At 39.5% G+C, this 24,537-nt stretch overlaps 1 protein-coding gene across 4 annotated transcripts in view; it reads right to left on the bottom strand.

Annotated features, from left to right (window-relative positions):
- SOX5 (SRY (sex determining region Y)-box 5) overlaps nt 1-24,537 on the bottom strand; it is a 291,777-nt gene that overhangs the window by 45,120 nt on the left and 222,120 nt on the right. For all 4 annotated transcript variants that reach the window (XM_010566092.1, XM_010566093.1, XM_010566095.1 and 1 more), the window contains one exon: nt 10,370-10,516. In XM_010566092.1, the coding sequence (XP_010564394.1) occupies nt 10,370-10,516 (147 nt within the window). The remainder of the gene's footprint in view (nt 1-10,369; nt 10,517-24,537) is intronic.

Below are 24,537 nucleotides of genomic sequence, written 5' to 3' on the forward strand. Positions count from 1 at the left end.
GGCTGTGAAATTAAGAACTGTAAATCCAGACATGAAATGTAGTGGGCAAACAGTCATATGACACCATTTTAACTTCTGATATCATGAACGAAATGCTACTTGATATGCATTTCTCAGCCAAATGTATGTGTTGAATTTCCCTGACCCCAAATGAGGTCTGTGCCTTGTATAGAGAACACTGAAAGCACAGGCTATCCACACATTTATGATGAATAACAAGCAAACAGAGATGAATGAATTCACCCCAGAGTTTTAATTGCAGACTCTATTTGCAGTGGACATCACAAACTAGGATCGGAGTACCCAGAAAGGGAAAGAAGATAATTTCAGAGAAGATGAAGAAAATTGGAAGTAGGCACAAAAGGGGGTCATTCTGATCTGCAAGCAAAGCAGAAAAAACAACAGAGTTTAGACTAGAAGGACTCAAGATTTACTGGGGCAACCAACAGCTAAATTCAAAATATATTAACTTACAGCTGTAACCTGAAGTCTATAGAGCTCTTAGCATGGCTAAAGATAAAAATAATCATTGGCCTGGAATGATTGCAGCCCTGAGAGAGCTACCTTTGGAAAGAAAGAAATTCACAAGAACCCAACACAACAAAAATACTCTCCAGAACTGTTATATACGTACGCTTTCTTCCTAATTGTACACTGAATTAAAGCTGCTTTAGTAATTCTGTCACTACATTACTCCCTTTTTCAGTACACTGCTTCATAGTTTTCTCTGGAGCATTTTGGAGATGAATAAATGTACCCCTGAAACTCAACTTTAAGAAGCTTTTTTGCCGATTTTCCCATGGATATGTCATGTTGGGTTGTGTTTGTCACTATGTAACTCCTGTTGTGTTCTGTTAGCTTGAAATCACGTAACACGATGTGGCTGATTCATGACGTGACATGTCACTGCCTGGCATGTCAGCTGAAACCCTGTACGAACCCATGTGCTACATCTCCATACACACATAGCTCTTTGAAATGGCCCCTTATTTTAAAACTACTAGCAGGTGCTGGCACAGCCACTCAAAAAAGTTTAAGAAACACTAATAACTTATGAAATACTCAAAGTTATATTCTTTCTGTAACATCATGATTGGAAATTGAAAAGCCTTCTCTCCAGCGTTCCCATTAGAGAGACAAGGTCTTCCCCTCCGTGCACTCCACGTGTCAAAGATACTGAGCCATCTTTTATCAAAGACTTTTTTCTTAATAATACTTTTTTCTCCCAGAGATACCAGTCATGGCATTAGCTTATCTTTCCTTTAAAAGCATCAGGGAAAAACATAGCAACTGAAATGAAACAAACAGAAACTAAACACATTCATTAGTACTAAAAGTACACATTTGAATTAATAGTCTGGCAGCATTAGTGGATAAAGGCACATGATCAAGATCAAAATTTTAAACTGTTTTCATATATTAAATCCTGTCAAATTACATCAAAGAAGTTTGTTGCATCAGCTTGCCTGCCTCTGATGTTCTTTGGATGCTCTTGAATGTTCTCTCTGGATACTACTGAAGCGCTTTTACTGGGAGATACTATAGTAAAAATTCTAACTCTGCTGAGAAATATTTATGCCTTAGCAGAATTGCCAACATGAAGTCTTCTATGATTTGAGACTGAAAATTAATCCCACTTGATTAAAATAGTAACTCGTAGATTCATTTTGTTAGCTGCTTTCTAAGCCTTTGAGATACATTTATACCAATCTTTAAGTTTCAGCCATGACAGCCTGAAGCTTTTTGTTTAAATGAGATTCTCACATATTCATGTGACTCCAGGAGCTGGGACTTTAAGGAAGCTATCCATTATAAAATCACAAGATGTAGCCATACTGCTTTGAAAAATGTGTGTACTCTGAAGTGATGACTTCCACGTAATTTCTCTGAAACCCTTTTTTGCACCAGTTCATTTTACACTAAACAATTCAAACTGCATTCTGTACAACAAATGCGTCGTTCTGAGAAACTTCAGCGAAAAATTTGCAAGTGCTTCATGTAACTCCAGAGTTAATACTAACCTATAAGAATCTGTCTCTCTGAATTTGAAAATAAAATAGATTTCTTCTCCATTCTGCTGCTAAATGTTGCTTCTCTTCAGCTATCCACAGCTACCAGGGATTACAGATTAAAGTGTTTCAGATTAAAAAATTTGTAGAGCTCCCTTGTTAAATGATAATCGTTCAGCTGTGGGTACAGGAATACTTACTGCAAAATATATTTCTTTGATGCTTAGTTTGAATTGCATTCTGCCTGAATGTGTCAAGAGGAGCTAATTTCAAATCTAGCACATAACATGGAAGCAAACCACCCTTCTGCAGACAAAGCAAGCAGTTTCTGGAAGCTGCTAGACTGATCACATTAGAATTTGATTCAATCACCTCAGAAATTTACTTTCTGTGTTGAAAAGAAGTTCTAAATTTGGTAAAACATAACTACGTTGCTGTCCAGTAGACAGCCCTGCCAATGCAGCCTTTGCACTTTACTTTTGATTATTAACACATGCCACAAAATACCCAAACACCTAAACTGAAGCTGCAAAAGCAAAGATTTAATTCCTGAAGTGAAGTACCTGGCTCCCTTCTAGAAGGATCTGGTAGAATGAGAGTCCTCCGCTCCATTTCAAGCTGTCTCCTAATCCATGAAATAGGTGCCTCGCTACAGTACTATTACTTTGCACAAGCCTGTGCTCCTGGAATAAACACATTCCTTGATTTAGAGAGTCTAAACAGCTTGGAGTCTGAAAAATAAATCTCTGGAATAAGGGATGACCTTTACTTTATAGGAATTTTGTATTATGAAGGAACCTAGAAATTAATTTCATACTAGCATAACTGGCTGGTTTGTTATCTATATTTAACTTGGCGCTAATATTGGTCCTTCACCTTTGCAGTCCTGTGATACTTGGCAGCCCCCAGTGAAGAACACTATGTCCCAAGCTGAACTTCACGTATTTCTCCTCATGGTTGGTTCCCCTTCCTCAGCAGAAAGACCCTCTCCTAAATATTTTCCAACTCTCCCTACAGAACAAGCCCACCCAAATGTGAGGAGGATCAACAAAAACCACTGCAACCAGAAAAATCCAATTTTTCTCTGTTTAATTATGCAGCTCCAGATTCCACGCTCTCCTAAAGCCCTTTTACTGCTATTCTTAGGACTGCGTGGCCAACTGGCAACATCAGCTCCACAGCTATCTTAGTGGCATTAAAAAACCTTGACTTAGTGACACTGTCTTCTTGTTTGGGACTCTTCCAGTCTCTTCTTGCAAAATGCTGCTTTCTCATTCAAGTTCTTTGTTCCAAGTGACACTAGATGGGCAGTTCTGTCAAAAAGTTTCTGCAGAAGTCGATGCTTAGGTATTTCTAAGTAACAGAGTAAGATGCAGAGCAGAAACAAAATGTCAGGTCCCAGCACTTCTAACACTGAGGGATTCTGTAACTGAACCTGGCTTTAGTACCTGCCTCCTGAAAGTAGTAGCACCTGGTGTAACGCCTTGGTCTTCAGTATGAAGCCAATGCTGTGGATCATTTAACCAAAAAGAATGCAAACTACTACCTGCTGCCCATCCCACCAACTTCGCAGGAAAAAGTGGGTATTTTATCTATTCATACCAGATAAGGAAGGCACTAGCAGCAAGGAACAGTATAGAACTAGTAAGAAGCACACACTGCATGTTTGTCATTACCACTTTGCTTTACATTTCTGTTGTTCTCTGTCTGATTTCGACAGACCTCTCTTTCAGAAATCTTGCTTAATCTGTGTATCTAGCTTTTATTTCGTGATCACAGATTTCAGAGGAGGTTTTTTCCCCCTTTTTCTTTTTGTTATGTTTTATTCTGAGTTTTCATTATAAAAAGTGCCAACTGAGCCTGACAAGGGCTGACTGGCTGGCAACTCTGCTTGAGAGACAGGCTCCTGCCAGAGAGACATATCAGGGAACCGAGCTGTGGAGAGTTAATCTGAAAAAACATCCTGGGAGCCCCCCCATGTATCTAATTTATTTTTAGGAAAGTAGGGAGGGGTGGGAGGCAGGCAGAATGCTGTGCAAGTCCCTACTACTGCTGCTTTTTTGATACTGCTATTAACATTGTTTTTATTGTTCAGAACACTTTCTCTATTTTAGAAAAGCATCTTAAGAAGTTCTATTAATATACGCCACTTCACTGTGCTCCAGCAAATGGTTTTAAAAGTCATTGTTTATGTGCTTGGATGTCATGTATAGGAAGAAGAGCAAGGAAGAGGAAAATAGTTTCAGAGATTCTGCCACCAACTCCACATTTTGATATTTGAAATTTAAAGCATGGGCAGCAAAGGGAAAAGGCTTCCACGTAAAGAGGTAATTAGCTACAAGGTCTCCATTAAGAATGGACAGGGACACTAAAGAAGCAGCATAGCACCAAGTAGCATAGCAGAAATAAGGCAGATGAGGTCTCAGTTTACAGCTCCCTGTACATCACTGCATCCATACTATAAACTTTTCCTTAATTATCTTACAGCTCTAACCTGTTTGATGCACTGACAAGGGGACCGTGAAGTGCAAGTACTGAAAAATGTTTTGAATTTACTGATTTATAATATTCTACTTCTAACTGTTATTCCGGTGCCGAAAAGCTTAATAGATTAATTTACAAGGATTTTTTTTTTAATCAGTGGCATATGAAGAATTGTGTCCAGCCCAGAAATTCTCAAAAATAAAAGAGCCTTGCAAATCTTGCGGATAAACCTTCTGTAAACATAGCCTCAATGTTCTCGCAGGGATCGTGTGTCTTACATCACTTTAATGAGAACTCTTGTTCTCCACTCTAAAATACCTCAGTAGTCTCTTTAATGAAAATAAGGATGCTTTAATTTCCTGCTGCTTGGATAGGCATTCAGTAGCTGCCGAGCTCTTCAACCAATAAAAAGGACAGTAATTGCCATTAGTATGTGAGGCCTAACATGTGCAATGGGTTAGTTTCAGACAGGTTCCTCTTCTCTACTCTGCAGGGAAAAGAATTTGGCCCCTTCTAACACAAGCAGTCACACCCTTTGATCACCTGTATGCAGCCATGATCAGTCTTCTTTAGCACACAGCTGTCCCCTTTACAGCTGAAGTACTTCACAGTGCTGTGCACAACAATTAGCTCGTTTCCAAAAATATTTGATACCGCTAAATAAAAAGAAGTGGTATGAAGAGGAAACACCAATATCCTTCTGCATTTAACGAGCAATGCATCTATCATCTGTAGAGCTGAAATTAAACACTTTTCTTTAATGTGTTCAAAACCAGCAGCTCTGAGGGTACAAGGAATCTGTACATCTACTTATCAACTAGACTTCTGCAACTGTCATAGCTTGATGTGGCAAGCAAGCTGATGCAGCTATGTACGTAATGGAGCTTAATGTTTTCCCCACGATGTCCCCAAGATAAATTTTCATGTTCTGCACTATGATACAAAAGAGAGGAATGAGGGAAAGGGAGACAAATATACCCAAGTTAACAGAGCTCCTAAGAGTAGTCACCAAAAATGAAGTTCATGTCAACTATTTCCCTGAAGTAGAATCAGAAATATCATCTAGACGAGTGTTCTTATTACCAGGCCATTTCAGGGCCTTTCCCTTTCTCCTTCCCTTCAGATTTTTTTTTTTTAAAATCATATTTTTATCCTGAGTCAAGAAAGCTTTCCTACTGGAAGTGGGAAGTCCCATCATCAGTTTTGACTGGGACAGGAGAATCCCCAGCCAGCTCCCCATAGTAAATAGTTTACTTATTTTTCCTAATAACATAGCCTGTGGTGCGTCTGAATTAAAATGCCCATTTCCAAAGACTCTTATTCTTTGTTTTGTCCCTGGTATCAGATGTACTTGGTAAGAAAGTCAACAGTGACTCAGTTGTAGTTTTGTATCCAGGCTTACTTGGCCTGGGTGAGAACGGAGCAAGCACACTGTTGGTCCCTTTCTGTCCTTCGTATACTATAAAGAGCATGCAAGACAGAGCTGGTGCATGGGGCAGCAACTGTAGCATCATCATCAGATATTCCTCAAAAATTGAAGAAGTTCCCCTGGAGAGTCTCTGGCCATTATAAGGTCAATCCGTGCTGCGGTAGAGAGGTAAGCTCTAAGTCTTTCAAAGGCGATTCTATAGCTGACTATAGGTGACATGAAAAAATTTCAATCCAATGTTTACTTTGGTAATCAGAGGATCAGATAATGTGAAAATAAAGTACCATCTTTGGTTAAGGATTCACACTGCTATTTGTCTGGATATTGCAGTTGAGGAGAATCTGATTGTGTATATCCAACTGCTTAGTGCTGTTTCTGGCTTGTCTGAAACACATTTCCTTGCCTTGTCACAACTCCCAGGTGCTACTGCTGAGCAAATAGTAACATCATTGCCAGAAGTATTTGAAAAGAACAAAAAAATTGATTTGGACAATCTGTGTACTGTTGCCATTGATGGAGACACAACTGTGAGTAGGGTTAGGGCTGAGGTCATAACAAGGTTAAAAGAAAAGTGCCCAGGAATTCTCTCCTGTCACATTTCACACTGAATTGCTCCTGTTTTTCAGCAGATGCTACAGACATTGCACTGTGCTCCATTAAATACAGGGAATCATTTAGCTGCATTTACAAGCTACATTGAAAATTCACTCCAGAATTACTGTACTTGAAAGGTTACATGGAAAGGGCTAGGATATTGCATCACGCAGGCACTAGATGCTATATTTATATGTGCAACATAAAAAGCAAGGAACAAAGGCAGGAATGAACAGGGCCCTGGCCGTTTACAAGTGAGGGTGATGTTGCTGTCCTTATTCAAGAGTATAACGCACGTCATCTGAAGTCAGTGAAGACTGTGGCTATCAGGTGAGAATCCTGGTAGCATGGTAAAGGTCACTGTTCAGATAAACGTATTCTCTGTAACACTGCTTTTTTTTACCTCCTGCATGGCCCTGTACAAGCAAGAGGCTTGAAGTTAATCACCAGAAGGACTGGTAGGTTATTCTGCCTAGTCCTTATCTGCACCTGTGCCTTTTCTCTCATACTTACTTGGGAGCGTGTAACCACCTTGAACACCCAACAGAGCAGCATGCAAGCATTTACACGATCAAAGGCAAAATGTGCTTAAGACAGACTTTGGAAATCCAGCACAATTTGGCAAACTTCAAAGATAGTTGCCTTTCAAATGGGTTGTGGAGGAGGCCTTGGTAAATTTGAATGGTATGATTAGCATACCGGCTGTTTTTAAAACTGCTCAAGAAGAAGCTGTGTTAAAATCCATTTCCGCAAGACACACGCATTTTCTTTTGGATGGGCTCCACTAGCTCTGTTTCTTAAATCAATTTTTCTGGCACAGATTTCTTCTTGGAAGAATGTACGACACCAGCTCAGTTTCCTAACCAAAACTTGACAGAATGTGTGCAGCACAGCATAATGGCATCTCTACTTCATGCCTTCCTAAAAGTTACAGTACAGAAACCTAGGAAGTGAATTTGACTATTCCAGGTCACATCTGTTGAAAGGCGAGGGAGACAACAGAAGATGCCAGGGTAGTCTGCCCAGCACAATGTTCAAACACTGGTGAGGGCCACTGATAAAAGGTTTGCCAAAATGGGAGTTGCCAAGGTCTTAGAGGAGTTTCAGGGATGTGTTCAAGTCTTACTAGATTTAAAGGATGATCCTTGGCAAACTCCCTCTGATGCTTCTCAGCATTTCTAGAGCCAACAGTTGTTCCATCTGCTGCTGAGGCCGACTTTGAAGAATCCTTGCAAAGAGCAGCACACTAACTTTAACACTATACAAGAGGGAAAAAAACACAGCTTTTCAGAAGTGACCTAGATGTTTGCCAGTAGCTTGACACACTCTCAGGTAAGGCTGTCTCCTTGTCTCCAAACACTTGAGCGTATTACCAAAGCTGCGCCAGTGTAAACTGTGGGCTGAAAATAGAGATTCAGCAAACAGCATCTATTGAAAGCTTGTCTAAGGCATTAACTGTTCATCTGTGGAGGTGTGACGTTCAGTGACAGTGAGAAAGACCACCGCGAACTAACTTCAAGAACCAAGTTGCAGCTGGGGATTCAAAAAAAGTATTAAAAAATGGCTGTGAAGCTCAGACAAACACTCCCTGTCAACAGCTAAAAAAATTAAATTAAAAAAAAAAAAAAATCAGCGAACACAATAAACTTTTGGAGCTGTTGAACGCAAACAAGCTTTGAAAAATCAAAGGAAGGTCCACACAGACACAAACGAAGGTGTTTAGTTCAACACATAAGCTTCATTTTCTGCCACTGTGATGGATTTGCCAGTGTGTTTTCTGAGCCAGGCCACTGCACTATTGTGTAAGCTTTATTCTAATTACTGTAGGCTCTATAAAGGTTTCTTTACCATTTAGTATTATAAATAATTGTGCTTCCAGGCTGGAGTTCAAAGCTCAGTATAGCATTCGCACAACACCACAGGCAGGTCAGGTGACCTTTCTCCAATTCTCCTCTCTCTGGTGCTGAGGACAGACAAAGTGATATGTCTGTCATACGCCATTACCATTAGAACAGAATCTTGTTCTTTTATTACAACTGAACTCCGCCGGATTTCTCAGCAGGAATGCTAAGTGAAATCAATGTCTTGGATTTCCAGGCTGAGCTTGGAGGTCACAGCCACTCTATCATTTCTCAGCATTATCCCTTCTCTTTCTCTCGCTCTCTCTCTGAGCCTCCAACTGGCACACAGCAGATTGAAAACAGCATGCATCACAGGGCTCACGCTGCACAATTTTACAGCCTTTTGGAGCCCCCTTCCTTTCCTTTTGGCCCACTTTTTTTTTTTTTTTTTCCCAATTTGCAAATAAGTTTTGTTTGTGTCCTACAGAACTGCAAGCCAAAGGCACTGGAACACCTACAAATATGAAAAAGCAATAAAACACAAGGGAGAACAGAACCGATCTTGACAGCTGCCAGTAAGACGGTTATGCTTGATGTTACTGGTAGATATGGCAGGCCTTCTAATTCCACAATTGCTACAACATAAATAATGTGTCCCCTTAGATCTCACCAGACATTCTGCTCATGCACAAGAGATCCAAAAACAACACTGGGATTTTAAGTGTAGAGGATCTCGCAAGCTGCTAACCACACAAAAAAACCCTTGTAAAATGCACAAAAATCTCTTATTAACTATAGACAGGACTTTTTGGAAAAAAAACCCCACAAAACTATCATTGAGTACTGCATGGCTTTGTGATTCCTTGCTCTATAGTATATAAAAGAAGAGGCCAAGCCAAGGATAAACTTCAGGAAGTCAGAAAGTCTACACTGAGGATAGAAGAAAATGTAGACCCAGAGCTTGATTCATTAACACAACAGCTACTGGTTCCACACCATCTATTTTGTTCTTTGAACATGTATCTCACTGAACTGACAATGGTATTATTTCTTTGTCTGGTTATTTTTAATCTGTGCTGGTTTACTGTTAGGGTAAACCCAAGACACTACTGTCAATTCAAGGAATCTTTTCTGACATGATAAAGGACATGGACAGCATGCTAGAGGACACTAACAAAAAGAAAGGACACATTTTTATCAAGCTCTTGCTGTCACCTAAATGGGACCGCTTTCTCCCTGCATTCCTTAGCTAAATTCTTCCTAGTTGTTTTGCAACACCTAAGATGTGCCATTCAATTTTGACCTGTTACTTTTGCTCAGTTCTGGCATACACTGAGCTCATCTTCTTCCATTGGACATATTCTGTGTCTTTTTTCTAGGTAAAACTCGTCACACACTGGCGGTGTTATACAGATGTTACTCCAAGCTGCTAGCTTGACCTCTTGCCCAGCTATGACCAAGATTACTACTCATTAGAGCCCATCGCTTGATGGACAGATTCCAGCCCTGTTCTATGACACAACAGACCTTGCTTTGGAGACTTGTTCCTCCACAAACTCCCACTGAAGCCCAGGACAGGATCTGGCCACCGATGAGGTGCCCCACCACGTGCCATCTCTCACTGACACACTGATAACCTGACTCCACTTTAGCATTCTGAAAGGAAATGACAGTTGTGTGCTGGAATAGGAGCTGGTCACCTCAGCCTGCTACCTGTTACTGCAGGTGGAAGAAACAGCAGCGGGACACCTACGACACTGCAAGGGAACCCACAGGATCTCAGCTGAGGTGGTGTCTGTTACTGCCATCGTGTACGAATGGTTGTTTGGCACTACTGTGCTGGGGTCCTCCCACTGGAAAAATGGCACTACGAATATCCTCCTATTTCAGGAAGCCATCCTGAGAACAAAGCTGTCTGCAACCGAGAGGCGCACAGACACCCTTCAGAAAAAAACCCACATGCAAGTACCCACACTGTCAGAAACGCAACACTGCAGGGCCTGGTACAGTACCTTGCTTTTGGGTGGAGGGCTGTTTGTGCTCTTGTCTGTGTGGATGCTGGTAGGGGATACAGCAGCACCGAGGTTACCCTGGGGTATGCCAGGTATCTTGCCTCCCGGAGACACTTGCATTGCAGCAAGTTGGGCAGCATACAACTGCTGTAAAAACAAACAAAGAAAAAATGGAGGGGGGAGGGGGAGAGAGAAAGAGACATCATCAGTAAATAAGTAATTTTCCCCAAACTTCTCCTACTGCAGATGATATATTTTTCCTCTGATGGGTATTTTTTATTTAGCACACTGGTGTATTTCAAGACAAGAATTGTCATCTCAACTTTTATGACTCATTCCTCAGGGGATGAATGACAGACGTCACCATGAGAAATGTCCCAGCTTCCCCGTGTGTCCAGGGATTCAAAACAAGGAACGAAAGCTAATCTTCATGGTTTGCCGGAGCCACTGGGCAATCTTTCCTTTCCTGAGATGACTTAGGCGTAACAGCATCTCCACCGATAATATGAATCGACCCCTGTGAAATTCACGTTTGATATGATGGTCTCTGTACTACCATTTTTCACTTCTTTATCTTACTTGCTATGTTTGCCTTGTTTGCACAGGCTGTAAGGTGTTCGGGACAGGCAATGTCAAAATTTTGTGTAGCACTTACTGTGATGGTCCACTCTCAGCTGGGTTCTGGAGAACTACTACAGTCAATATATACAGATCGGTGGTAATGTACTGTCCATTAGCAACTAGAAGCTCCAGTTAAGACTAAGAACACTTTCTGTGATACATGCAAAGCGGATACACAGTGGGAATGTTTTTTTCTTCAGAACTAAACCAGTAAGGCACTTTAAACACATATTTGATAATTAGCATGTAAATACTTATAATCACAGTAATTTGTTTAAAGTTCAGCATTACAGTAGAGTTTAACGGACAGAGGTCAAAAGCAGAGAGAAAACAGGCAAGTGGCAGTACCTGGAAGCTCCCCTGACCTCCAAATAGAAAGTGGAGAGAATAAACATGGTGGGCAGGAGAAGCGGCAATTGTGGCCGCCTTGTGAATAGAGAAGAATTCAGGTGAAGCCAAATAGAAGTCAGATGCCTGAGAGAGCAGGTAATGTGGTAACAAGATCAGTTTCAAAGTATTATCTGGCTGTGCAGTACATGTGTAATGTGTAACACTGAACGATGGTGCTCTCTGCCTGCTGGTGCTAACAGAGCTTCTGAGCTGCAAACATGCAGGAACATGGAAGTGGATGTGAAAAAACAAGGGGGCTTCAATATGGCTAGCCTAAGAAGTCTTGTTAGTGGTGCTTAGTTGTTTTGCTGTTGTGTTTTAGTCAATTGTATATGCTGATGAAAGAACAAAGGTCAGATTGGAGGGCACAAAGAAATGCTAACCCAAACCAGCAAGTTTGAAAAGAGAAAAATGAGGATTCATTGCAGGAGTATTCCACATGGAGCTGTGCAAAAGGTAGACAGACACTGCTAATGTGAGTTCAGAGTACGTAAGCCCTGTAGCAAACACTTAACTTGATCAAATGGGCAAGATCTACTGCTCTGAGTCTCAGACAACCCTGGACATTGTCCTGTGGTTCCCTGTACAAACTCTTCCCTTCACTGGTGCACAATCCTAGCCCTTTCACATAATTAAAAGTAATCCATTTCTGCTCTTTTAGGTGTAATCAGGCACCAAGTTCTTACTTCTTTTTCACTCCTTCTATTCTTTTCAGACTTTCTATTCTTTTCAGTTTTGAATCCTTTTTATTTCTTTTCTCTACTTTGATCACTGCTTGTTCCTTATTTTTCTGTACTTCTCAATCACCATTTACCCATCCCTTTCTGTTTAGTCTCCCTCTCTTTCCCCATCACCCATTCACTCCTCCATCCTGTCCTTGCTTCTTCCTCAAATTTATTTATTCATTTATTCTATGTGTTACCCCCAGCAAGTCTGAGCCAAATAGATGCAAATCAACTACAGATAAAAGTCATCAAAAACAATCCAACCACAAATCAGTCACAGATTCAAATGCATGTATTTATCAGTTGAACTTCATATCCATTCATTCTTTCAAAAGAAGACTAAATCCAGCAGGGAGAAAGGAACAAGGGTCTGTGTGAACTAGAGAAGAACTGTAGCAGGCAGTTCAAGGAAAACCAAGCCAGCTTTATGTATGAATTAATGTATCAGAAGGGTAACAGTTGCTTAAGAAATAGGATACGTGACTAGGGAACAGCTCAAACATAATTGGACTCTGGTGATGACAGAGCAGATCTAGGGAAAGCTTCTCCTTTTCTTTTGCTCCCTATTGAAAAAAATGACAAAACAAATTGAGGCAACTATGGGAAAAAGACAAAAGAAAGTCAAACAGCCATCGAGCAGGAAAGGTTTGAGCTTGCTGCTAATCTATAGCTTAGATATCAGAGGATATGTCTAGTCCACAAGTAAAGGTAAAAATAACATAGTCAGTTTGGACTCTTAGCAGTCCTGAACCAACTGGAGATCATTGACAGGTCGGCTGATTTCCAGGCTGGAAATTTCTGTGAGCCTCTGGGGAAGACTTTTCAAATAGAATCCTTACCCTGAAAAAAAAAGAGGGAAATCTCTACCTCAAACACAGCTCTCAACCTTCTGCTGAGGTCCAAAGAGTGAATCACAAGAACTAAACTACGTGAAATACATCCACAACATCGTGTCCAAGAATCTGTACCATCTTACACCTCTTCAGTGGTCACTGAGAAATGTGTTGGAAGCCATGGTTCCTCCTTACAGTACTGTCATCAACCACCTATTTTACAATGCATGCAAAGCAGACGATGACAACGTAAGCATGGAGAACGAATTTCCCTATGCAACAGCCCAGCGGAAACCCGCATTTTTAGGTAAGAAATGGAATATACGGAATTTCAAATGTATGCCTTATTCTCAGTTCAGGGACAGATATACCTCAAGAGTATAGTGTGGAGTAATCTGGAAGGACGGGTGGAAGAAAACCTATAAAGCCTTCATTCATGCTTTATACAAACTTCTGTCCTCCTGTTATCAGATTCAACATCTCACCTCTATGTAATTAATTTTGAGAATTACAAACAAACATTAAATAAAATCTTATAAGAGATCCCTTGTTAGAGTACCCCCTTAAAAAGTCCCTTACTGCAACACAAACCAACTATTCTACTGAAAAGCAACATCAGCCCTAGCTCTAAAGTGAAAAACATGTAGCTTATGAAATTGCAAGGGTCTGAATCCTATTTCAGCAGTAAGATTGCTCTTATATTTCCACCCCACCTTTCAAAAAATGGACAGAAATATACAACACGCACCACATTTCTTAGACTGTCAATATTTTTGAGCTTTGACATTATTGAACTTGTCTGTTCATATTTACTTCTTTTAGGACATGATGACCTTTAGCTTATACCCAAGGAAAGGGCAATGGTGTGACCAAGTGCCGTGAATCAAGACGGCTAAGTGACAACAATTTATGCATTCATTTCACAGAGAAACTGAACTCCAACAAAAGAACATTTCTACCCTTGCTTCCCCAATAAGAGTTTCAGATTTTGGAACAGTGTAGGAATTGGTCTCTGTCGAGACATTCAACCTTCATCTAAAATGCACCCTTATACTTTCTACAGTAATGAAACCAAGACCTCAAAAAGTGCAATGAAAATGACATTATCCTGTATCACTGCTGTAATGTACTGTTCTTGAGCCTCTTAATTTGTACCCCAAACAGAGACTCCTGAAGCCACTTCCACTACCTTCCACTACCTTCAGCTAACCTAAAGGCTCAATCTCAAATTCTAGCACTCAAGGAGGTCATTTTGCTGCAGTACAACTCCTACAGGACATTCAATCTATAGGGTCTTGGCTGTTTTATCGTGACCAAGGCATTCAGTTGAAAACAGTGAAGCACTACTGCTTTAGACAAGTTTATTTTTGCTATACATAATGAATAAAATAAGGATAATATTCTGAATTTAATAAGATAGATAATACTTCTTCAAGAAGGCAGAATTGGGCTTCTGAAAAAGCAATTAAAAAGTAACATCTATTGTTTGTTTATAACTAAATAACTATGTTTCAGCTTCCCTCCCCATGTGCAATATTGCATGCCTTGTTAATGTTTTCTCATTAACCTCTTATGAAAATCTGTATGGAAGCAAAATCATCAGAACAAAAGCACAATGTGATACACTTTAAAATGGGCAGGAGGTACAGTTATTTTTTTACTGTTGCTTGTCTGTTCTTAAGCTATTAAACAAAAAATCCCCCTTCTCCCTAGGTCACCACCTAAACCATTTATAATTCTTCCAATATATTAAGCAGAAATACTCAGCTGAACTCTCCAAATGGACTAGCTCTAACAGCTCTTGGCTTGATGACTCTGTAGTACATCAATAGCAAAGCCTTAAGGTTAGACCAGCTTTGAAAACTTTCCCCTTGGGCATTGTTGTTACATGTTAACAATGCTCATTACTGCTTTGAGGGTACACTAAAAATGAATTCTTGTTCTATTAATACAGAAAATGAGAATGAGATTTAATAGCAATTTTAAAAAGGGTTGAACAAAGTGTTAGCAATTACATAGGCAGAGATAGTTGATTCAAGCACCTATAGGCATTTGGATTACAGTATTATCTCTTATTAAAATATTTTTATTAGTGAACAGTAGAGATTAAGAGCTGTTATTAAAAAAAACCACAGCGAGATAGAGACAGGTGGTACTGGAAACTAAATCAGTTATTGCAATAAATTTGTTTCTGATATAAACTAGTTTTTCAGTGGAATTACCACAGTGATGAATTTACAAACCACTGTGCTTAAATGTTTGAACTGTTGACTGATCCAACGCTTCAATTTCTTTGTCATTCTGAGACCCATCATTAAAAATATACACATGAATGGCCCTGTTCTTTGATTTTTGCATAATCTGGGGGAAAAAATGGTATAAATTGAGATTCTCTCATTCAGAATACATGAATTTCATTTTCTTTACCTCAAATGTTATGCTTATAGAAGGTATGCAAAGTGTTTGATTACAGAAGAAAGAATTAATTTTGGATCTGTTCAGGTGGGTTTTTTATTTTTAAAAAAAGGACACAAGGAATTACAAAAAAAAGAAGAATTGACTTAAAACAAACATTTGACATACATCCTACTGTAAGATAGGTTTTTAAAGGTAGTGGCAACATAGATAAAAAGTTAACTATACAAATGAGAATTAAAGCTGCGCTCATTAGTGATTGGTAGCAATGCTTTCTAGATCTTCTATGAAAAAAAGTTCTTCACTTAGCTCTTCATTACATATCTGAAAGGTACAAATGCCATATTTTCATCTTTTCTGTGTCTGAGTGTCTTTCAAAGATTTAGTCAAACTATTCAAAGGGACACACTAATTTGTACATTCAAAACTTCAGCAAAGGCTTTGAAGTGCCATTTGTTTGCACCAACTGGGCGATTTTCAGAAAACAAAGATAATACGTGAACACAAATTCAATAAGCTCCTTTAAAACCTTGCCCAAAAACCCCACTGCAAGGTGAATTTTACTCAGCTTTGGTGCTTCAGTTTGCTAGCTTTCATGTTGAGCTAATTTTGGACAAGAACAATACAGCTCGAGATCCTGAGATGCACTTAGGAGTATTTTGGTTTATTTTGGTTTTCTTTTATTTTGTTCTTCAGAATTCTGAACAGAGTTGGATAATTACTACTGTTCTACCTACCACATGTCTTTATCACACCCATTTCCTAAAAGAAACTGCCCTGGCTCCCAGTGCTGAGGCACGCGTGTGTCCCACAGAGACTCCTTCTGGCAGAGGACCTTGCCCGAACTAGTGTTTCCTTTATTCACCAAGTAAAAAATAGCAAGCTGGATGAATTCACCCCAAAATTGTGGGCCACACAGAGACTAGAGAAGATACACTAAATGTTGAAAAGCTACACTGTTCTTTCCTGTGGCCACAGAAACCAGCTAACTTCCTTTGAAAACTCCCATCCTAGCTTTGCTCTGTATTTAGCCTCGGGGAGGAAGACAGGTAAGTAAATCATCAATCAAGGAACAATAATAAATATTTGAAAGTTAAGACTGGGCGAATTAATAGATAAGTAATATGCTGCTTTTAATCAGAGAGTATTGGTAACACTTGGAGGAACTGCCTAGAGAAATGGTGGATTTTGACTCTTGATGTTTCAGTCAAGATCAGATGTGTTTCTGGAAGATGAACTTTAAACAAAGAGTTTATTATGCCCAATAATGTTTTACATCTTGTTTTGTCAGACTAGACAATCTAACAGTCTCTGTAGCCTTAGAAAGAAACATTAAGGAAAACAAGTTCTCATTAGAAAAACTGTAAAGCATTCACAAACAGAACAAGGCTTCATTTATACACTTCTTGCATGCAAGTTACAAGCACAGCCTTGTAACCACCATCTCTCATATTAGAAAAACATCACTTTTAGAATCAGTAACCACAAGTCTCCATAAAATATGATTCCGGTAGCTGATCTCTAGGGTTCCAGGCCCGCAGCCCTTATTCCTGAGAATAATCCCACTGTAGTCAACAGGACCGCTTTGCCCGTGCCAGGCTGAATGCACTAGTTCTTTTCTCATTTGGAACTTCCATGCTATGACCAACTGGGGATCCTTGGCATCCAGAAACAAGGCTGGAGTCCAGGTCACTGAAAAACTGAATGAGCTTTAAGTCTGCATTTGAAGTAATAAAGACTTCTATCATTGCTGCAGTACACTCAAAACAATGCTTGCTTTGCTTGTAAAACAGTGGATAAAGTAAAAAATGTAGGTACAATTTATGGTAGCTCTGAGTTTTGTCAGAAACGAATGCAATTTTGATGTATAGGACAATCATTTTAGCTAAAGTACAACTATATTTGTATTTATAGTGGCTTCTATGGGAAAGACACTAACCATAACACTCCACAAATGTTAAGAAATTCAGTTTTCCTGGAAAAGCTATCTTTAATGGTGTCAATGGATAAACGCTATTCAAATATTAGCAAGGTGAGAATCAGAACCCATGACATCAACTGACTGTTCCTGGTGACACAGGAAGACTGTAGGAAACTCCTGATTAGAGCCTAGACCTCACGGCTCCTTTGTCCCATGCCTTAACAAGAAGATAATCCTTCTACAGGATGTAACTGTAGGAACTTATCAATAGACACTTCCTATCAGAGGCTAATAAGATCTGTTAGTTTCTGTGATAAAATATCATTGTAAACTGTGTGTTTAAGATTGCCTGCTCTTTGCAAATGAAGAGTTTTTAACTGGAAAACTGCCCAAGTGGCCTACATATTCATACATACCATGTTCACACCATGTGACAGTAATTGAAATAGAGTGACTATATGGAATGCATATTGGAGAGGAAACTTGATAATGTCTTCTGGAAAAAGCTTGCTGGATGAAATGTTGCAGATGAACAGTGTCCCCTTCGAGGAAAGTAATTAATATTGTACATATTTTAAAAAAATACATATAATCTGGCAACAATTTATTTCTATAGTTTGTTGTGCAGCACCAGAATATAACGTATTCTTGCTGCCACTACTATTATTTATTTTTACGCCAACAGAACTTCTTTTGTTAGAAAAAAAGATAAAATAATTTCTTTAAAGTAAGGACATACTTTTGACGGCATACTCCTTAAGGAGTATACAATAAGATGGGCAGATGGAAGACCAACAAACAACAGGGATGTGTAACTTAGGAAGGGGCATTTGTTTTGTAAACTGCATTCCCTTTATCACTGACTATTCCATAATGAAGATGAAGTGTCTATATGAAGGTTCCACATGGAGACTTCTGCCCCAGTACAGCTTTTCCAAATTAGAAGCTTGAAGTCAGTAAAATGGCACAGACATTATACTCTTGTAGGAAAAATCTCACTACTGCCTATTTGTTTACCACAAGTATGTTTCCCAAGAGCTTAGTTTTTGATATATCCAGATTTTTGGCAACTAGCTCAGAGCACCTGACTCCAGTAAGTGTAATTTCCCATTTGGGAGAACAAAATTCTCTGAGTGGCCATTTGACAAAATACTTATTTCGTATTACATTGCTTTACTTGACTGGTACTGTATATAATCATTCATTGTTATCCATTAAGTGACTAGAGTAGTTAATAAGCAAACACTGACAGCAGAATTACTGTAAATAAGGTTCTATATATTTCAGATTGCTGAGCTATAATTAAGGCATTTCACTATTTTATACACATCTCCTTAAGCGACTCTTTCTCCACTTTTTATTTATAGATTTTCTGTTTGCATTTTAAGTTGTTGTATTCAACAGGGAATTAAGTCAGGAAAACTCTTGTGCCTGCTTTAGGACTGATACTGAATTAATTACTTCAAATCTGAATACTCTGTTTCTCCTTAAGTTAAGTGCAAGAGCTTACAGCAGAAAGATTAAGGTCAACTGCATTTCTTATTTTGAGAACATGGATTTGCTCACTTGAATGCTGATATAGTATCAGCTTCTTGTATCTTGATGATTATAAGATTTCCTGGTGACTTGTCCCTCCTCTTCTTCAGCAATAAAGTAGTGAAATAGGTATTTTGCAGTACACGCGGGCCACAGCACACGGCCTGCTCTAGAAACTCTTTTGTGACAAGCTGTAGTAAGAATAGAGTCCTAAAATACTGAAATCCCTCCTTAAAGGTAGCAGAAGGATGATAATCACCTACCAGAAGCAACAGGGTCATATTATCAAATTATAGTGTGCGGGAGGGGGCAAGAAATAAATCAAACAACAAAATAAGTTGAAAAAATTTCACTTGGATATTTTTCCCAGTATATTTCCTAAAGCTCCCCCATGGTTATATCTTCATGATATCAAACAGTGAAACAAGAAACATATTCCTCATTAAGGATATTTCTGAACCTGTAGTACCATGCCATTGTATCTGTTGTCCTTGAAGTACAAATTAACATTGTTCCTCAGTTATCTGACATGTACAGGAGCTCAGTGACATCTACTCAGCTCATTCAAAAGCTTAATTTGCTCTTTGAACTGAGTTGTATTATGTGGTCAAAGGGTCTGGATAAAGGCGCAGGAGACACAGTGACAAACTCTTAGTCCATCGTAAGCAACTTTCAACAGAGCTCACTTTCACAGGCTCAGACAGCCACAGCTACTCTCTTCCAGTTTCGGTAGAGAGGAAAGAATGTGATGCTTGTGCCTTAAAGGGGAAATAAGGACTGCATTTGAGCTGCTTCCCTTGTGCCAAGCCTCCCTGAATAGAACACATAAAGGAGGAAGTAAGGGTAGAAGAAGAATACTGAAAGGGAGGGACCAGTGATGGATAGACCATCCGAGCTGCAGAAGAAAACTTATTCCAAGAGCTAAACTACAACAAATTGATTCCTAGAATAGTTCTGAAGAGGTTTGGTTCCCCTTTCCTTTTTCCTTAGCAGGGAGCACTAACAGGATGTGACGTGGCATCTTTATTCAGCTGCAGCAGTTTATTTTATTTTATTTTATTTTATTTTATTTATTTTTTGAGGCGGGAAAAGTAGAGCAAAGTTATTATTCTGGGGAAGAAGAATGTCAGTCCTGCAGTGCTAGCTTTCCAGTTTAAGGGTGTCTGTACGGCAGAAAACTTTCAAATAAGTTCTGTCAGAATTCAACAGCAATCCATTTACCTCTCATGTAATTTTTGTTCATGTTCATTGCCTTACATGTTCATTACCCAGGTCCCCCAGAAAGCTAACAATTCCTACCTTGTCCTATGGGATCCCATTGTGAAGTCATGGTATCAATACGGGGCACCAGTTCTCCTTCCCAGCAGCACACTGTGATCCCCTTCCATGAGAGGAGAATACACGACCAGAACCGTGCAAGGCTCCAGCTCACACGTACTCTTCCTTTGGCTTTAACACATATGGAATCCCCTCTTCTTCTAAAACAGTGTTTGTGTGCTAGGTATTACTAAAGACAAAGCTTGCAGAAAAGGTCGATCAAACTTATTAGACCTGTAGGGAAACTGTAATTCCAACCAAGGACATAGAAATTGGTGCAACTTTCATCTAGAACATTTTGAGCCTTACTGAATCAGTGAAAATCTGGTTTGTGTTCCAAACCAGAAACCAGCTGAGTTTTGCTCTGGTCAGACTCCTCCTAATGTTCTCAACAGTGAGTCCTACCCACTTTAAACTCACAGAAGTGCCTAACTTCAAACTAGCCTCATTCCTGTAAGTTGGGTAACTTAGATGCTTAGAAATCCAAATGCATGTTTGTTGAACTGGGATGCTCAAGGTTAGCAGATGACAGGCTACAAAGAGGAGATGTTAGAGTATGTGGAGAAGAGCACCATTATTTGTTAACAAACTTGCTGAGGAGAGCTGAGAGAGTAGAAAAGCACTCAATTTCATTATTTTGGAGTTTCCTTCATTATATAAAAGTCCCCCTTTAACAAAATGAAGTAGTAGAAACAACTCAATAGCTGTTCAATCTTTTTATTCTTTGATTTTACAATAAAATGGGTGTCGTCTGTAAAACTCCCCCTCCAATGGAGCCCATAAAACTCCAGAGCCTGAAACCTCTGTGAAGCTTTGGCAAACTTCTCAGGAAATAACATAAGAAGCTGTTTTCTGGTTCATCTCATTATTTCCATGCTTACACTGATGTAATGGGAAGAGTGACACTTTGCATATTCCATTAGGACACGTACAGAAGTTTAATTCTTAAATCTTAAGAGACTTTGTTCCCCCAAAAGTGGTCTCTGAAAACATCTGAAATCCCTCAGGATTCAGTTTCTGACTCTCACTGCAATGAAACCGCAAACACCAAGGTCCAATGACACTGCATGGTCAGACTTCAGCCCACGCATGAAAAGCCTTAAATCTAGCCTGAAACTCACGCCAATATGCCTATGCCTCTTTTGGCACATGCTGTACTGGAGGTTTAAGAAGCTGTAGGCACAATAACATGATTGAAGGTCAAAGGGAATTACATCTTTAACTTTTATGTTCCTCACATGCTATGCATCACCGAAGCACAAGAAGAGCTTATACGATGAACTGTGGAACTTTACGTTCAGCTAAGAGGAATATGATGGCTGCTTCTAGTTTTACCAATCCACATGGATAACGAAGAGCTGCTGGAGCCTCACGTTCCCATAGCAAGTGTGAGCTTTCTACTTCTTAGATTCAAACTGATGAAGGGAAATGCAACCTTCTCCCTGTTTCTCCACTGCCACCCTTCCATCCTGATGGAAGCTGTTAAGTCCCAGACTCTCCCAGCTTACCTGGGTTACCCTATGGAAGTGTTCTCTCCCTCCTTTAACTCTACAGCATTTTGCTCTTACGTCTAGATAGGGTGAATGCAGAAACACATTTCTCTGAAATCCTGTTTTTCAGGCAAAATGGATGCCATTCATTGGCAACAGGGCTGTAACCTCTAACTCATCTCTTAAAGGATTCTACATAGCCACATATTCTTCAACCAGTGACATGCACTGTATTAACACTACTTAACTAGTAACAAGCTCTATAATCCATTGGTATATCTGATCCACCCATAACTATTTATTAAAGTTGATTTCCACATTTTTTTGAGGCACTGAGTAAATTTTTAAAGAAAAACATAAAAACTGTAGACTCCTGAGTGAAAACAGTGCTTTTCGAAAATTGTCACCTTCACACTGATTTTTTAGTATGGAATTTTTTATAACATAAAGGTGGATCTGCTTGTCCAAAAACATTAAATACTGAAATTACTGTGCATGCTTAGGAGACATTTTTCAATTGTTAATAATGTGGCTGGGTTATAAAAAGAGCTAATCCGTATTTTAAATTGCTCATCTGGAAATTTGGATTAGGAGGGAAAAACCCAGCAATTTTTATGTTTTAGAAAGCAGTACCAAAACACTAAACTCTTTTCAATTCAAAACAACAGCCAAAATTGATGTAAAATCAAACTGTAAATTGCTTCTGGCTGAGTAGTTGTCTGTAAAGCAGAAGGGGTGGGAGTACCAAAGAGTTTGCAATGGAAATACCGAGAAGCTCTTAACTGTAGTCACACTAACAAGAGCTGCTATCATGAAGTAATAACATTATCCAGAAATCTTTGTTCATTACCTCATTCCTAATGCCATCTCATTTCACTTGAGTTACTTGGGTCTGATGATGGGGTTAACGAGCGAGGAGGTGTTTGAGTGGGTGTGAATTAGGGGCACTGCTAAAATAGAAGCTATTTTAACAGTTCTGTGTTTAATATAGTCTGAAGCTCTGTAATTTTTTTTCAGGTAAAATACTCACACGTTCCAAGGCTAACACTGACTTTGGCAGAGCACAGATAATACCTAGACATATTCATATTACATGGAGTATTACAGAGGGACTCACGCTTCTATTCCTTTTCTACCTCCGTCATTCTACCCACAAGTCTAACATAGCAGGAATGCTAATGTTTTGATTTCCTGCATTCAGAAGTTTTCCTCAAAAACTTGATATTTACAGTGACCATGACAGAAAACATCGCTGATAGCTTCTCTCCTCCCATCCCTGTACTCCACAAGCCATCTTCACATACTGCACAGCAATCCATTACAATATGTTCTAACATCTGCCTCCTCATATGATGTACGACCTATTTGATTGACCCTTTTTATGCTGCTCCAAGACTGGCTGTTCATTACAGTGGCAGGGTGAACAGTACTCATTGCTTCTTTAGTTAGCAACTGGTAAATATATCTCCATTTCGGAAAAGACTGGGAACATCAAGCAGGGATCCTCCTCACTTCTCTCCGTATAGCAACAATCCACTCCATACAGTGCCCTTCTTTATCGCTAATTACATGTCACATTTCAGTCCAGAACAGGGAGGGTCTCTTGTGGGCCCTCCCATCTATCGCTAATATATTAAACATTTCTGCCAATTAAATTTTTCCATGACAAGTATTAACATTACCCAATGTTTGTGACTCCAGCGTGGGAAGCATGAATAATGCAAGAAACAGTACAGTCCTCCATTACGCAGGGACACATCTTGTTTTTGCCAAAGTCAGCAACTGTAAAATATCTCTCAACTTCTCCAGTTAATATCACGGCATAATACAGGCTTTTGGTCAAAGTGATCGTGTTCACTACAATAAAAGGAGCATCTAAGGTAACATAAAAGCACTTCACAATATCCCAGGCATTAAATACTATCCTTATTCTCACCATCTATCTTTCCATCATGTGTTTAACAACATTAACATACTTCAGGATCACTGTCAATTGTCTGAAGTCATCTGGCATGAAATGGAATGAATATGGCTATAAAAACGTAGGGGAGCAATGCACTGACCAGCACAACGGGCATCACCTCTTCCCAAGGATGGAAAACTCAGCTGACACAGGGAAACTACACATATTTGGTGGTTAAAACGTTGTCTGCACTGACTCCAACTCAGTGTCTTTCACAAATTCCAACCACTACAGAAATACAAAGTTGGCCTTGCCGCTCCATGTCCCACCAGCAATCACAGAAATACTTTGACTTTATTGTCCACTGTTACTTGCTTATTAACTGGAATTGGCTGGGCAAATGAAAAAGATAACTGAACCACAGCAGAAACGTGAGACAAAGTGGGGGTAAGTGGGGAATCCACCTGACTAGGTCTGAGCTAATCACCCTCGGCTCCCTTTATAAAAACTAGAATGAAACCTACAACTTTAGGCCAGATGAATTATACATGTTAGGCGTCCATGGCTAAAGATGACTCTCATCCCACTGTCCTGAGTACAAACCAGGAAAAAAACTAGCTAGTCTGTGCTCAGCATGTCTATGTCATTTGTTAAATTTTGTGTTTGCAGCTTAATTTTTTAAAGTGAAATATATCTGTCCTCTCTGAAGTTCATGAAAAATACACATTTCCATTTTTCTTGCTGCACAAGTAAGATGGAAAGTGACTTTGTCTTCCTCAAAGCTGTACAACTGGTAAGGCATACAGCTACATTTTCAGCACAGAACATGTGGGAAAGGGCATGTAACTCCCCCCACAGCTGCCTGCAAATTACTTTGGATTTGTGTAGAGAACATACATGTTAACATAGAGTAGAGTGTGAACCCAAGGAAAATGAAGACAAACACTGACAGCTGGCCAATCTTGCCCTTCTTTACTGTGTTTGCCTCAAATATAGTATGTTTGTAAGAATGTGTGA

This window comes from Haliaeetus leucocephalus, unplaced genomic scaffold (assembly GCF_000737465.1).
Source record: "Haliaeetus leucocephalus isolate CR32 unplaced genomic scaffold, Haliaeetus_leucocephalus-4.0 Scaffold206, whole genome shotgun sequence".
Classification (NCBI taxonomy): Eukaryota; Metazoa; Chordata; class Aves; order Accipitriformes; family Accipitridae; genus Haliaeetus; species Haliaeetus leucocephalus.